The 16,411-nt window shown below is 29.8% G+C and overlaps 5 protein-coding genes and 2 non-coding genes across 7 annotated transcripts; 6 read left to right on the forward strand and 1 right to left on the reverse strand.

Moving 5' to 3' along the window:
* Positions 1 to 471: 471 nt before the first annotated feature.
* repD (transcription factor IIH component) lies at positions 472 to 2,802 on the reverse strand (the record flags this gene model as incomplete). Its single annotated transcript, XM_642210.1, has 1 exon — positions 472 to 2,802. One exon carries the CDS (start codon positions 2,800 to 2,802, stop codon positions 472 to 474), a length of 2,331 nt encoding a protein of 776 aa, XP_647302.1.
* Positions 2,803 to 3,096: 294 nt separating this feature from the next.
* tRNA-Pro-UGG-2 lies at positions 3,097 to 3,167 on the forward strand. The gene has a single exon. It is a non-coding gene; the product is annotated as a tRNA-Pro (tRNA).
* A 94-nt stretch (positions 3,168 to 3,261) lies between these two features.
* Positions 3,262 to 4,134, forward strand: DDB_G0267778 (hypothetical protein; the record flags this gene model as incomplete). Its single annotated transcript, XM_642211.1, has 1 exon — positions 3,262 to 4,134. The coding sequence occupies one exon, from the start codon at positions 3,262 to 3,264 to the stop codon at positions 4,132 to 4,134; it is 873 nt and encodes a 290-aa protein (XP_647303.1).
* Positions 4,135 to 4,283: 149 nt separating this feature from the next.
* DDB_G0267780 (hypothetical protein) lies at positions 4,284 to 7,577 on the forward strand (the record flags this gene model as incomplete). Its single annotated transcript, XM_642212.1, has 1 exon — positions 4,284 to 7,577. The coding sequence occupies one exon, from the start codon at positions 4,284 to 4,286 to the stop codon at positions 7,575 to 7,577; it is 3,294 nt and encodes a 1,097-aa protein (XP_647304.1).
* Positions 7,578 to 10,259: 2,682 nt separating this feature from the next.
* On the forward strand, positions 10,260 to 15,789 carry DDB_G0268524 (hypothetical protein; the record flags this gene model as incomplete). The annotated part of the gene is made up of 3 exons (XM_642213.1): positions 10,260 to 10,322; positions 10,787 to 11,759; positions 12,002 to 15,789. The coding sequence occupies 3 exons, from the start codon at positions 10,260 to 10,262 to the stop codon at positions 15,787 to 15,789; spliced, it is 4,824 nt and encodes a 1,607-aa protein (XP_647305.1).
* On the forward strand, positions 10,558 to 10,628 carry tRNA-Pro-UGG-3. The gene has a single exon. It is a non-coding gene; the product is annotated as a tRNA-Pro (tRNA).
* A 479-nt stretch (positions 15,790 to 16,268) lies between the features above and the next one.
* DDB_G0267782 (hypothetical protein) lies at positions 16,269 to 16,409 on the forward strand (the record flags this gene model as incomplete). Its single annotated transcript, XM_642214.1, has 1 exon — positions 16,269 to 16,409. One exon carries the CDS (start codon positions 16,269 to 16,271, stop codon positions 16,407 to 16,409), a length of 141 nt encoding a protein of 46 aa, XP_647306.1.
* Between the last annotated feature and the right edge of the window lie 2 nt (positions 16,410 to 16,411).

Raw genomic sequence — 16,411 nt, forward strand, 5'->3', positions numbered from 1 at the left:
TGGTAATTAAAAATAAAATAAAATAAAATAAAATAAAATAAAATAAAATAAAATAAAATAAATAATATTGATATCAATCTATTGGTATATAAAATATTTTAAATACGAATATAGATGAAGATAATATAAACACGGTTTTATGTACAAAAAATAAAAAAATAAAATAAAAAAAATTTTCAAAAAAAGAAAAAAAAAAAAAAAATTGAAAAAAATTGTAAAAAAATTATTTTAAAATAAAATAAAATAAAAAAAAAAAAAATTTTTTTGGATATTTTATTTTAAAAAATTTAGATATTTTATTTTTTATTTTAAAATTTTTTTTTGATGATTTTGATATTATCAGTAAAAAAAAAAAAAAAAAATAAAATAAAATAAAATAAAAATAAAAAATTATTAAAATAAGATTTTCATTTATTTTTTATTTATTTATTTGTTTTTTTTATTTATTTGTTTTTTTTATTTTTATTTTTTTTATGTTAAATGTGTTTCAGAAATTGTAGAAGTCGTGGTTGTAGTAGTAGTAGAAGTTGTAATAGTTGAATTTATAGCTGAATTTTGTTGTTGTGGTGGTTTACTTGTTGATTGTTTTTCAACATGTTCTAAACTCCATAATGATTTACCTAATTGTTCTTCTCTTGAAAATGGTTGACCCATTTCTCTTAAAAAAGTTTTTGAAAGTGAAATTGCCATATCAGTTGAAAGATTTAAATGTTGAGGTTGACAAAATTGTAAGATCCATTGTGGTAATTTATTACGTTTATCTAAACGATTGTAACGTTTATCAGCAAAGATCATGATACCATAATCGGATTTACCACGAATGACTCTACCAACACATTGAGAAGCAGTTCTCATTGCATCAAAAGTTAGGAATTCATTCTCTCTAATTTGATAACGATCTCTAAGGAATTCCAAACGTGCACGTAATACCTTACTCTCGGTATTGATGTAAGGTATGCCATAGAGAATGACGCATCTGCCATACTGATTATCGAAATCGATACCCTCAGACACCTTACCTCTTGCCACTGAAAGTAGTACGGCACCTCTACCACTGTCGCATGCTTTCTTGTAGTTTTGCAATGCCAATGCTGATTCGGCAGGATCTGAAGTTTCAACAAATATTAACTTATTGGTTAGAATATTATTTAACAGACCCATTTCATTCCAAACCGATACGATTTGCTCCATATAGCTATAGGAAGTGAAAAAACAAATGATTCCATCGGGTACTATAGCACTGACTTCAACTAATAATGCCCCATAATTTCTAACGACAGCTGTATCACTCCTAACATCGAATTTGGTTGATATTGAAATTTGGTCACTACCTCTTGTTAAAATACATGGACAAATACAATTTCTATTTAATGACATTGTTAAACGTTCAACAACGGTTGGACGGAAATTCAACATTTTCGTATAGATATCCAATGGTGACAAAGTACCACTTGTGATCACAACTGATCTATATTTATCGAAAATTGGTTTCATACCAATCGAAGCATCCAAACAACAAAATTGAAATATCTGATCATATGTATTATTCTGACGTTGATAGTAAGGCTCAATGATGATTAAAAATCCGTTATTATAAGTACCAACCAATGTTGCAAAATCAGCGATTAATGATATACCAGAGAATTGATTCACATCATTGATTCTCAATGTTCTAAGCAATGAACTTAATCTTGATGAACAGAATCGTAAAGTTCTCGAAGAGATTTGGGTGGCATGGTAGAGTCCCTGTAGGAACGCCAATGGTGATTCACTTAGTAGCATTTGTGATTTTAATCTACTTTTTAAATAATCTACAACTCTTCTCAATAGTGATATGAAATGCTCGGCTTTTCTAATATTGCCTGGCACAGCCTCTTGAATTACATCGTTTGGTAAAACTGGGTCAGAAGTTGTTTCATCAGCTCTTGTTGAACCACTTCTTGCCAAACCATTAACTAATCTTTGATATTCATCTTTTAATCTCTTTTCATCAACTTTTTTAATATCTTCAATTTGTTTATTAATTTTCGCTATATTCTTTGAACTCGTATCCAACAGTTTATTATCAATATTGATTGATAGGGCATTGATACAAACATTGTCAATATTATGAGCTTCATCGAAAACCACAATCGAGTTACTCGGAAACGATGATGATATCAATGAGGCGATCTTTGGGTCTAAAAGATACTGATAACTAAATATAACAATATTTGCAAAATTCAACATATGTCTTGATAAAAAGTATGGACACATTTGATGTTTTAATCCATACTCTTTTAGATCTTCCAATGAATACACCCCTTCTAGTAGGATTTCCTTTCCGTTAGATTCAAAATTCTCGAAAAATTTACATTTTTCACTCGTGGGTGACTCCCTATTCCATGAGGATGTCAACTCTCTACAGAGGGCATCGACCACTTTACCATCCCTCTCTTCCGATACCCTTGGTTGAATACAAAGGTTACGACGTGACGACATTGACATACATAACGTTTTAGGTGACTCTTCCCCCATTTCTGAATTCCTATATTGTAATACCCTTCTAGCCTCTTCTGTAGCTTGTTCAATCTCTGGCACTGTTCTTGAACAATAAATTAATTTAATTGATGGATTTTTAACTTGATATGATGAAATTAACGATAGCAATGATACCGTCTTACCAGTACCACTTGGCATCTCTAATATACATGGTCCACCATTATCTAATGATCTCTTTAATGCTACCATATAACTATACTGTTCTGGATAAATATATGAATATGGAAAATATACTAAAAGATCTTCAATATAAAATTTCATTTTTAATTTCTTATTTATTTTCAGAGTTCTATTAATTGTTGGGAAATTAGTTGAAAATGAAATATGAAAAAAAAAAATAAAAAAAAAAAAAGTTGAAAAAAAAATTTGTAAAAAAAAAATAATAAATTAAAAATTTAAATATTTCCAAGAAATTCATTTTTTAAAATTTTAAGAAATTTTTGCTTAAAATTTATTTTATAAAATTCTTAAAATTACTTATTTTGTAAAATTAAGATCGAGTTAAAATATAAATTTACTATTATTTCAGATAAAAAATTAAAAAATCATCAAAATGGGAGATTAGTTAAGTGGTATAATGCTACCTTTGGGTGGTAGCGTCCTGAGTTCGATTCTCGGATCTCCCCACTTTTTTTTTTAAAAGAAAACCGCTAAGATCACAGGTTCGACTCTCTATTTGAAAGATTAATAAAAGAGACAACATAGCACAAAAAAAAAAAAATGAATTTTTTCGATAAACTTAAAGGTGAACTCAACTTAGGCGAAGAAGAGTTAAATAAAAAAACTATTCAAATAAGGTTATTCTACCCACATACCTTGGAATTAAATAGTAATTCATCAAAATTAATAGATAATTTCATAGTTAATGGTACTCTTAACATTGTCAGAAGACAAAAGGTTATAACAGTATTTGGTAGAATACTAAAAGAAAAATTCACAATATTACACGAGTGTTACAGCACTTTCAAGTATGAAGATTTCCCACTGCAAAAATTCATACTTTACACCCCAGGATATCACTATGTCCACTTTTACACATTTACAAAAAACATAATAAAAAAAATAAACAATCAAATGGTAAAAGAAAACTGGGGATTGGAGCCATTACTAATAGATGAATACAACATAGTAATGCTACCAGATGTGATTAGATATTCATGCATTCTATTATTTAATAAAGAAGATGATATCTCAATCATCAAAACAAACATTGATGCTATAAAAGGTAGTAAGCATCCAATAAGAGCCTTCATCTCAGAATATAACAATAAAGAAATAAGAGATGTTAGAAAAAAAAAAAACACAAGTAATAAAAATCAACAACCAACAACTACAAATACAACTAAATCAATACCATCAACTCCACCAACAACTAATGCATTAACAACCACACCAATAACAACCACACCAATAACAACCACACAAACAACAACCACACCAACAACAACCACACATCAATTACCAACAAGCAATACAACAATCAACAACCTAAACAAAACTACTACTACTACTACTACTACTACAAAACCTATCAATAAAATTACTACAAGCAATGGTACCAAGTTTCCAATTGCCAGTAGTATTAGAAAATAATGGAACAATTAAAATTATTACTATGGAACTGCAGAGGTAATCAATCAACCAAGGCTAAGAATAAAACAGAAGAAACGATAAAAAGAATTGGCACTCAATTAGCACTCCTAACTGAAACTAATTTCAATGGATTCAACCACCACAAAACAATGTTCAACTTTGAAAGAATAGATCATGGTTCAGGTAAAGGAACTGGCATAGCAATAGAAAATAGAGATACAAGAAAAGGCCACATATCAATAAACTTCAAAGACGATGATGGTAGAATACTATCAATTAAATACAATTCCTTTAATTCTATCAACATATTATTGATCTATGCTCCAGCGACTATATCTGAAAGAAACACCTTCATAATCAACTCAAAATCACTGTTTAAAAAATATAATTCAATCAACCATCAAATAATAGCAGGCGACTTCAATAACAACCACGATTGCAACAGCTTCTTCGGTAATGAATTACGTAAAATAATAGACCGAAACATGCTACTAGATACTGGTATTGAAGAAAACACTCCAACATTTCCAAGATCAATGAAGAGACTAGATAGAATCTACTGTCATCCAACACTACTAAACCAAAATTCAAAACTGGTAGTCCACAAAACAGTATTTAACAAATCAGATCACTTTCCCATCACAATCGCAATACAAACCAACAGAGAAACAACAACAACAACAACAACCAAACTAGAAAGACTCCCTTGGACATTATGTAAAGAAATTCTCAACAACAAACATATACATGATGGGTTATCAGAATTAATCAGTAAGAACAAAGATAAGATCAAATCAGTGGAGGAATGGACGAAATTTAAAAATAATGTCATCAGAGATTATTTAAAAAAAGAACAAAACAAAATTAAGAAAGAAAAGAACAAAAGAAAATACGTAATCCACAAATTACTTGGAAATAGTGATATCATTCCAAAGATGAGAAAAGAACTCAATGAAGAAATAAGTAGAATATTAGAAGAAGAAAGAAAGGTAAAAGCATGGGATATCAAATTAAAACTCCACCTGCATCAAGAAACACCAAGCAAATACCTCACAAGTATCCTTAAATCCAGAGCCAAAGATAAATCAATATTCCAAATAAAAGATAAAGATAATAAGACCATATCAGATAAAGAGAATATAGCAAAAAGATTTGTTGAATTCTATCAAGATCAATATGAAGAGAAAGAAGATAACGAAGAAACCCACAAGAAGTTATTAGAAAAATGGGAAGTAGACGTTGATTTAATCAAGAAACTCGAGATAGACAGACCGATAAGAATACATGAAGTGACCAAAGCAATCAAAACTTCAAGTATCCACAAATCTCCAGGTTTAGACGGTATCAATGCACTATTCTACAAGTACCACATCAACTCAATAGCAAGAATATTGACTATAGCTTTCAACGACCTCCTCACAAATAAGAAAGAAATCCCCACAAAATTCAAAGAAGGAGTAATAACAACAATATTCAAAAAAGGAGATGAACTAAACATTTCAAATAGAAGACCAATCACCCTTCTCAATACAGATTACAAAATTTTAAGCAAAATTCTCAACAGTAGATTATTAGATATCACCAGTAAAATTATCAACAAATTTCAAAACGGCTTTGTTCCAAACAGGTTCATCCAAGACAATATTCAGATCATGAAGGAAGTAATAGAAATAAGTAACAAAAGAAAGAACAATACACTCATTACCTTTTACGATTTTAACAAAGCATTCGATTCAATCAGCCACAAGAGTATCACAAGAACATTAGAGCATATTGGTATCCCCCCAAAATTCACAGCGATCCTACTAAACCTACTCAAAGATACTAAAAACAAAATAAAGATCAACGACTTTTTAGTCAATGGAATAACAATCAGAAGAGGAACAAAACAAGGAGACCCAATATCACCAACAATCTTTGCTCTAGTTTTAGAACCACTTCTAATAGATATCATCAATGATAATACAATCAAAGGCTTCACTCTACCAAATTCCAAATCATTAAAACTCACTGCATTTGCTGACGACATAGCAACATTTACAAACTCCACAGAAGAACTAATGAAAATTAATACTAAAATCCAAAAGTACTGCTCAGCAACATCATCATCGTTAAACAAAGAGAAAACAGTAATGATAGCAATAGGAGATAAACCACACGATCTACCATTCCAAGAGAGTACAGTCCCAGAAAGATATCTTGGCCTCAATTTCACCAAAACAGGTTTAAATTCAAAATACAACACTTTAATCCAAGAAATGAAAAACAATCTAATCAAATGGAAATCACAAGCAATAACGATGAAGGCAAAGATGACAATTCTCAAAACATACGTTCTATCCAAATTAACATACCATCAATACATGGATAATCTAAATGAAGAACAAATTGAGGAAATCAATAACATGACCAGATGGTTCTTATTCTCCTCAGTTAAGAATACATATACAGAAGAGAGAAAATACAAAACTATGATGAAAATAGACAGAGCATATGCAGATTGGAAAGAAGGAGGCATAAAATTATGGGATATAGAACTAAGACATATAGCATTCAAAATCTGGTACATGAACAGGCTACTCCATAACAACTACAACAACAACAACAATACCTTACAAGAATGGTACATGGAGCAATTAAGTAGAAAAAAAGCCCACACTTCAACCCTCAACGATATGTGCAGACACTGGGGTGTATTCAGAGTCAAATTTTACCAAAACCATCCAAAGATAAATGAACTTCCAGACTGTATAAGAAACGACAATGACGAACCACTAAAACTGAAAGAAATTTACGAACTCATGATCAAAGACAGACACCCAACACCAAGAAGAACAGAATGGCAGAAGTTATGGGCGGTGAGATACAACACAGCAATACCCAAAGTATTCATAAACATCAACAGCATTTCTCACCAAAAAGGTAGAAACACCCTCTTCAGATTCTTCTCAAGATCACTTCCAGGTATCAACCACGAAAGAGACACCAGATGCAAGATCTGTGGCCACCTATTCAGAGACCCTTATTCTCACCTCTTCACTCTATGCCAAGATATCCTTGATATTGAAAAAACCATCATATCAACAGTTAACAAATTATCATTCACCAAAATCCACAGATGGTCAATGGATACCTTAGACATATCAAAATACAACAGAACTGAGAGAATCTTCCCCAATCTCATAGGAATAATAGCACACCAATTATGGAAGATAATCTGTCACAAATTGTTCAACACTGATGAAAGCAAACCAGAGCCAAAATTCGAACAAAAGGTCATAGAAACAGAATTACTAAATCTCATCGAAACTGAAAAATTCATCACACTAAAGAAAATCAAACACGACGAAGCAATACTAAAAAACACCAATCAAGATCTTCACAAATACAAATTCAACAAAGCCTGGCAAACCCCAGCAGCTCCGAACCCTCTTCCAATTTAAGTAGTAGTAAAAAAAAAAAAAAAAAAAAAAAAAAAAAAAAAAAAAAAAAAAAAAAAAAAAAAAAAAAAAAAAAAAAAAAAATATATAATATAGTTTAAAAAATTTAATACAATTGAATAATAAAAATAAAACCGTTTAACAAACACCGCCGAAAAGACACAAGGACATTCCTTGAAGGTCTGATCACAGGTAAAAAAAAAAAAAAAAAAAAAAGACAACATAGCACTAACTCCCAACATCGGAACTTGGGTGTGCAACCAATTGTAAAACGATGAACCGTCTTAAGATGGAAAGCTCTCTTAATCGGCCTTACTTAATAAATGGAACAAACTAGCCACCCTAGAATATATAAAAAGATTTAAAATTAACTCTTTCAAAAGATCCGAGTAATTTTAACGACCCAAATAATTTCCTTAAACAAAAAATCAAATTTAGGAAACTAACTTGCAAAGTATATTGTATTCCAGAATCAATTCTCCTGAATCTTATCTCATTCAGCCAATTTATCTAAAAAACTAAAATTTTATTCAATAGTAAATACCAACGAGTTTTAAAATTGATATAATCAATTCTACAAAAAAAAAAAAAAAAAAAAAAAAAAAAGAAAAAAAAAAAAAAAAAAAAAAATCTTTACTTTTTAAAATTAAAATACATATATAAACTATTAATTATTGTTTATTTCCTTTAATTGATAAACTGTGACTAATCAATATATATAAAAAAAAGAAAGGATAAAAACTTTCATATTCTTTCGACTCCCTTTAATTAACAAATGTTACAAACTTGTCACTCATTAATATATCAAAAATGAAGAAAAATTTAAATTATCCCATCCAAAAGATTCAAGCGATTTCAAAAATCCAAAATATTTCCTTAATATAATATAAAGATTAAGAAAACTAACATGCAAAGCTTATTGTATTCCAGAATCAGTGCTTCCCAATATTGTATCATTTGCCAATTCATATTATTAAACACAATTTCAATATTTAATTTATCTATTTTATTCATTTAATTGAAATACAAACATTTCTAAAACTGGATATTTTAAAAACAATAATAATGCACTATATTTTAAAAATTAAAATTTATTTTTTGTCAACTAAAAAAAAGAATCCGAAAAGATTCTTATAGAAACTATGTCTCAATCATTATCCACCGCACATGGATATGCAAAATTCTGTTCAACTCAACCCTACACAAAAGAGCATTATTTCCTTACTCCGAGGACAAATAAACTTCAAAGGTATCCACCATAAGTGGATAAACCTAATGAATCTCAAACTCTCCAAAATATCCCAGAAACTCAAAGGTTTGTTACCTTAAATACTCAGCCTTAATTACCATTAAAACATTAAAAAAAATAAAAAGGTTTATTACCTAAAATTAAAATTGTTTTTTTTTTGTTAAAAAACTCACTATTAATCGTTTTTTTAAAGTTTTTTTTTAATATTATTATTAGATTATTTTTATATTATTGGTATTATTATTATTTTATTATTATTTTAAATAAGAAGTTAATTTAAAAAACTAAAAACGTTTTTTTTGATAACCCAATTATTATTTGCTTCTCCCGTCGGCTTCGTGATTGATGTTGACGACATATTTGAATTATTTTTTTTTTATTTGAGTTTTGTCTACAATTTCTCTTATTTTTTGTAGGCATTTGTTTTTCTTAATATTTGTGGTGTTGTTTGTAATTTTCATCTTATTTTCTTTCTATTTTTTTATTTTACTTTAACTTGAGTTACCAGGTTTTTTTTTTTTTTTTTTTTTTAGTATTATTATTTATAGAGAGTACTGAGTGAATTATTGTATTTTTTGAGATGTTTGGGAAGTGCTATTGCGTGAAGTGGTGAGTTCCATTGTTTGCTGAATTGTAATAGTATTAGCGAGAGTCTAGTTTGTTTTGTTCTTCTGGCCGTTGGTTTGATTTGGTCCTTAATGTTTTGTTTACCGATTGTGTCCTGTCCCATGCAGCCCTTTGTGTTTTAATCAGTTCTCGTATGACTTGTTTTCTATGTATTATTATTTCTTTTTAGTCGTGGATGAGCAACAGTATGGCGTGTCTTTAAGGTTGATGGTGCGTAAAAAACTTTTTTTTTTTTTGAATTGGATAACGCAATTATTATTTGCTTCTCCTTGAGATGCTAGATCTCATTTTATTTTATTTTATTTTTATTTTTTACAGGGGGTGTGCGTAATTTTTTTTTTTTTTTAATAACATCACTCAATTTGAGTGTGTTCTAGGAGAGTTTATTTGTATATTTTTTTTTTTTTTTTTTTTTTTTTTTTTTCTTTTTTTCTTGTTATTCTTATTTTTTTTTTTTTTATTATTATTATATTATTATTATTATTATTATATTATTATTATTATATTATTATTATTATTATATTATTATTATTATTATTATTGTTATAATTTTTTTTTTTTTTTTTTTTTTTTTTTTTTTTTTATGAGTAGTTGGTGTTATATGAGCAGTATGGTATGAAGTGTTCCGGGATTTTTATGGTCATGAGTTTCGAGTTCCAGTTGTGGCTGAATTTTTCGAGTCTTCTTTTTATTGATGCGGTCCGATTGATTGACTCTCGGTTATCAGTGCATCTTAGTTCTTGACGTAGTTGTTTTTCTACTATCTTTCTTGTTCTATCCCATTCGGCATCTCTCGCTTTTTTTATTTTATGAATTATTTGGTTCTCTGTTATTATTGTAGTGTTATCGTTGAATTTTATTTGATTTCTTCTGTACCATATCGATTCCATAATGGCTCCTATCAGATTTGATGAGAATGGTGTGAGTAGTTTTCCGAGAACTTTTTCGCTCCATGGACCGTGGTAAGTGTTGTTGGAGTCTTTACAGACCTTTTGATAGATTGAGTCGATATTCTGTTTTATTGATTTGCATTCGAAGAAGATGTGCATAGTGTGCGTAAAAAACTAAAAATGCTTTCAGCTAAAAAAATTTAAAAAACATCAAAATGGGAGATTAGTTAAGTGGTATAATGCTACCTTTGGGTGGTAGCGTCCTGAGTTCGATTCTCGGATCTCCCCACATTTTTTTTAAAAACCGTTGATCACAGGTTCGAATCTTCAACTACCTCAAATACATTCATTCCTCTTAATTTTACCCTTTTTTTGCTCATTAAAGCAAGGGCTATCGTCCTATATACTTTTCAACAATGGCTGATGATCACTCAACTGAATTACAGTTAAATCATACAGATAACAACACGACCAATACAAATAATACCTCCACAACCTCAACAACAAAAAATAAAAGTGCAAAAATCGACACACCTAAAAAACAAACCCCAACAAACCAACTCTCACTAAACAAAGGACTTGATAATCAATTAGATATCATTGCACCTCCATCAATCACAAGACCACTCTCTTTCTTAGAAAAAAACAATAACACCATCAACATTAAGTGTTACTTTAATCAACCACACATCCGTGAAGAATTAACCTCAAAAGATGACACAAGAATTCAACAAATTCACAAAAACATTCACAAACTCTTCGAAGATATACTGTCGCCATCAGCATTCAAAATAATTGGTGCAACTGCCTTCGTAAATTGCAACGTTGATAAATTAACTTCAATAATCAACCTTCAAAACCAACTTGCACTAAATATCGACAAACTCAACTATAGATTCGATATATCATCAAATGATTATGCAATCATTAAAACATTCATTAAAACGTACTCACCCAAACATGCAAACGATGCAATTACAAACAACCTCACTAAATTCACCAGTTGTACATCAATTGAATCATTTACTGTCACATACTCATATGCTGTTGCGTTTAAAAGCTACATTATAACATATCATCTAATTGATCACACACACAACATTATTGATCAAAAGATCGAACAACCATCTGGTATCACAAGATATATCAAAGCTGCAACACGTAGTGTCACTAAACACAAAATTCAACATGCAAAAAATGCAGATATGGCAACAACTATAAAAAATGCCATCACAAACCCAAACATGAACAAAAACAATCAACCACCAAAAAACAACATTAACACCCCACCAATCAACGAAATTGCAAATTCCAATCGCAATAATAACTCACTTCAAAATAGTGGTTCAAAAGCTATACTAAATGAATCACTTGATATTAACAATCAATCCCAAAACAATAATGAAATTTCACACAAAAGTGATTCTTCAAATAATAATAACGGGAAAAACTCTTTATCAATGAGCAATCCAACCGATCCAACAATTGTACCACAAAAACCTCTACAATCTCAACCAAACAAACCAAGTGCACCAACTCCAAATACAATAAATACAAGAAGAAGCAGCAATGCCCTGACTACACAACCAGTCAATACTGGTGCTGCCAAACCTAGTAAGGTATGAGCTCAAAAATCAACTTTATAACATGGAATTGTAGAGGATTCACTGAAAACCCAAACAATCAACACAATTCCTACCAAAAAGCTGTTGACACACTACAACTACTTATATCAAAACTTCCACCTCGTCCAACAATCTCAATACTCACTGAACTCAATTCATCACCATTACAACTTAAACATGATTTTCCCGATCACATCATCTCTGTCACCAAACGAGGAAATGGTGTAATCATCATTAACCATAACCCAAACACACTCAAACTCAAACACATATCAACAATTGATGGTAGAGCTATTTTAGCAGACGTTATATTTCCAAATCAATTACCAATTGGTATTCTTGGAATTTACGCACCAGCATCAAATAATACCATCAAAAAGAATTCATATGCAACTTCACTACAAACACTTCTCCACAACCACTCAACAAACCCAATACCAAACCAATCCCAACATGTATCTATTATCGCAGGAGATTTCAACTGTATCCACAACGACAATTCACTATTAGATGATATTATCCAATCCTACACATACCAACACCATCTAATTGATCAAGGTGAATTTAAAAACACTCCAACTCATACACATGGCAACAGATTAGATAGAATATATACTCAATACAATAGAATAGACCCTGAAAATATATATACACAAGTCCACCAAATTCCATCTTCATTATCAGATCATAATCCAATATCAACAACAATTTCTTCACCTTTTCAAATAAATAAACATAAGAAAAGATGGATATTATCACCTGGTACTGCAAATGACCATGAAGCAATCAATATTATCAATCATTTAATAACTAATCACAATAACACATCAATCAATCAATTTACAAACTGGTCAAAAGTAAAATCAAAAATTATAAAAACTCTAAAAAACTATCAATATAACAAAGACAAACAAACTCAACGTGCAAAACAAATACTATTAGAAAAAGCAGCAAAATTCAAACATCTTGAAGAACAATGCATCGCTGAATACAATATTATATGTAACAAAAACAAACTACATCAAAACCACACAAACATATTAAAAAAACATATAAATGGAGAAATACCTAGCAAGTATCTATCAGCAATACTAAACAAAAGATCAAAAGATGCAAAAATTGAATCAATCCAATATGGTAACATCATTACATCCGACCCCGACCAAATTGAAAATGCGTTTGTTGAATTCTACACAAATCTATATAGCTTACAAATATGTTGTCCAATTACTCACCAGCTCATGCTAAACACATGGCCCATCATAAAAAATGAATATTGGAATGGTTTAGACTCACCATTTATACAAGATGAAGTTGAAGCTGCAATTAAAACCTGTAACCCCAACAAATCACCCGGTCCAGATGGCGTTACAAATGCATTCTACATTAATCATTTAAACCAAGTTAAACCAATTCTCACTACATTATTCAACGATATACTAGAAAATCCTCACCACATCACAACAGAATTCACAGAAGGTCTTATACACACAATATACAAGAAAGGCAACCCCTTACTCATATCAAATCGTCGTCCCATTACACTTCTAAACACTGATTACAAGATCCTCTCAAAAGTAATCAATGCACGTCTTCTGAGAATACTTCCTTTCATCATCAACAACAACCAAACTGGTTTCGTACCCCACAGATTCATCATAGACAACATCATCAACATCAATGAATTAATCAACTACCTCAAATCTAAAAACCTCCCTGGTATCATCACACTATTTGACTTCTTTAAAGCATTTGATTCTATCTCTCACGATAGCATTAAAAGAACATTAATTCATATTGGTATACCAATAAAATTAATAAATTTAATCCACAAGCTATTATCTGACTCACAAGCAAAAATTTCAATTAATGGTAAAACGACCAGAAAATTCGATATTAAAAGAGGTGTAAAACAAGGTGACCCAATCTCAGCCACTTTATTTGTAATTGTAATTGAAATATTAGCAAGAACAATAAATGCAGACAATTCAATAATTGGATTACCAATTTCACCCAATCCACAAATTAAAATTAAATTTACCCAATTTGCAGACGACTCTACAACATACAACATCAACTACGAACAACAACAACAATCAATCAAACATTTCGATAATTTCTGCGCTTCAACATCATCATCATTAAATTTTGACAAAAGTGCAATAATAGAAATCAACCCCCACAAAATCACTGATAAACACATAATAAACAACATTCCACAATCAAAAAGAATTCCAATAACCAAAAAAGATCAATCAGAAAGAGTTCTTGGCTATTTCTTTAATCATAATGGTTTACATAGGAAATTACCAGAAACAATGAAAACACTGATTAAATCATTAGTGCTATGGAAAACTAGTGGCACAACATTAAAAACAAAAACAACCATCATAAACACCTACTCACTATCACCAATAACATATTTATCATACCTTGAAGAATTTACAAAAGATGAAGAAATTCAAATTAATAAATTAATCTCATGGTTTATGAATTCTCCCGCAAATTCTGAATCACCAACTCTCGATACCAATTCCATTGAAAAAAACACATCAACCATCCATTCACGTGCAAAAATACCTTTGATGTGTTATGATAGATCATTAAAACCATTAAAAGAAGGTGGTTGGGGTATGTGGAATATACAATTACGACAAGTTGCTCAAAAGATTTGGATATACAACAGATTTTTACAAATGCATAAATCTGCAAACAATTCAATATACATGATAAGTTGGATGGATCAAATCATCAACAAATCAATCTCTTCTCCATACCTTATAAAAATCAAAAAAGAATGGGAAAACTATGCAACTCAAATTGGACATCTAAAAGATAAAGTTCAAATCCTACAACCAATATTAACAAAAAACCAACCCTCTCAAACATTAAACACAAATAATATTTCACTACCACCAACACTCAAAGAAATCTACTCGACAATACTAAACAATCACCAATGCAAATCAAAAGACTATATTGGCAAGAAATATTCAGATCTACTTCTTACTTCGCACCAACAATCAATACAACTATTATGGAAATACACATACGACCAACTTTTCGTCAAAATTCAAAAATTAAAAGATCCAAAAGGCCGAGATACAATGCAAAGATTCCATGCTAGATGTCTTCCGATTAATCATCTACACAACAAAGTTTGCCCCATTTTCAACAATGAAATGAATAATGATCCCTATGGTCATTTGTTTTTCAATTGTCAGCACACAATCAACTTCATTAACCACGACAAATTAAAATATTTTATATATAAAAATTGCAATGGAAACAAAAACTGGTCACTAACAAAAAACCAAACAACAAAATTATACACACTCATCTATAAACCACAAACAAACAACAAAGCATTTAAACCAGATCCAACTATCAATATTAATTTTCATTTTGCAGAAAACGCACAATATAAAAAATACAGGTTCAACTGGAATTATATAAACACAAATCTTGATCTAGTCAGAACACATGCATATTGGAACATAATCTCATTAGTTATTCACCAAATATGGATATGGTTATGCAAATCAATATTTGACATCAATATAACTCAATCAATTGATAATTGGAACAACCAAATAAACAACACAACACTAGATTATGATATATTAAAATCAAAATGGCACAAGCTAATAAGATTGGAATATTCAAGAACTTTATCAAACTTTAACCAATACTCAATTAAAAACAACCTCATAAAAACTCAAAAAGAAACCCAATGGTCCGAAACCATCAAAAAATTTAAAAAAGAATGGAGCATAAACACTAATGAACCAATTCCAACAATTACACCACCAATTAATTATTAATTACCTAATCTAAAATAACATACTATTTTAAATTCACAAAAACTAAAAAACCTAAAATAAATAAATAAAAATAACATACTAATTGTATACTACAATAGTTTATTTATATCAAAAAAAAAAAAACGAATCTTCAATTAAGTTCATTAATTATATCAAAAAAAAAAAAAAAAAGTTCACATTAAAATGGTATCTCAATAAAGCTATGACAACGACCTTTCTATACATTTTTTTCATATAAAAATATAAAAGCATTGATATTACACCAGATATGGATATGGATTTGTAAACAAATATACAGCCAAGGTAACTTTGGATCCATAAATAATTAAAAACTTTAAACAATCGTCATCAAATTTGTAACAAACGCTAATATATCAAAAAAATTAAAAAAATTAATGATCAAAGACTATTGTATACCAAACATAGCCCTACCAAATTGATTAATTGTGGATTAATATATGTGGAATGGTATGAAAATTATGACTTATTCAGAACCTTCTCATGGAAACATAATGGCATTATTAATTCATAACATCTGGGAATGGATCTGCCATCAATTGAATAGTGACGAATCCTTTATAGGTGAAAAAATCTCATTTTCAACTCTGATGGTATTTTAAAA

The sequence above is a fragment of the Dictyostelium discoideum genome (assembly GCF_000004695.1).
Source record: "Dictyostelium discoideum AX4 chromosome 1 chromosome, whole genome shotgun sequence".
In the NCBI taxonomy this organism is placed as follows: Eukaryota; Evosea; class Eumycetozoa; order Dictyosteliales; family Dictyosteliaceae; genus Dictyostelium; species Dictyostelium discoideum.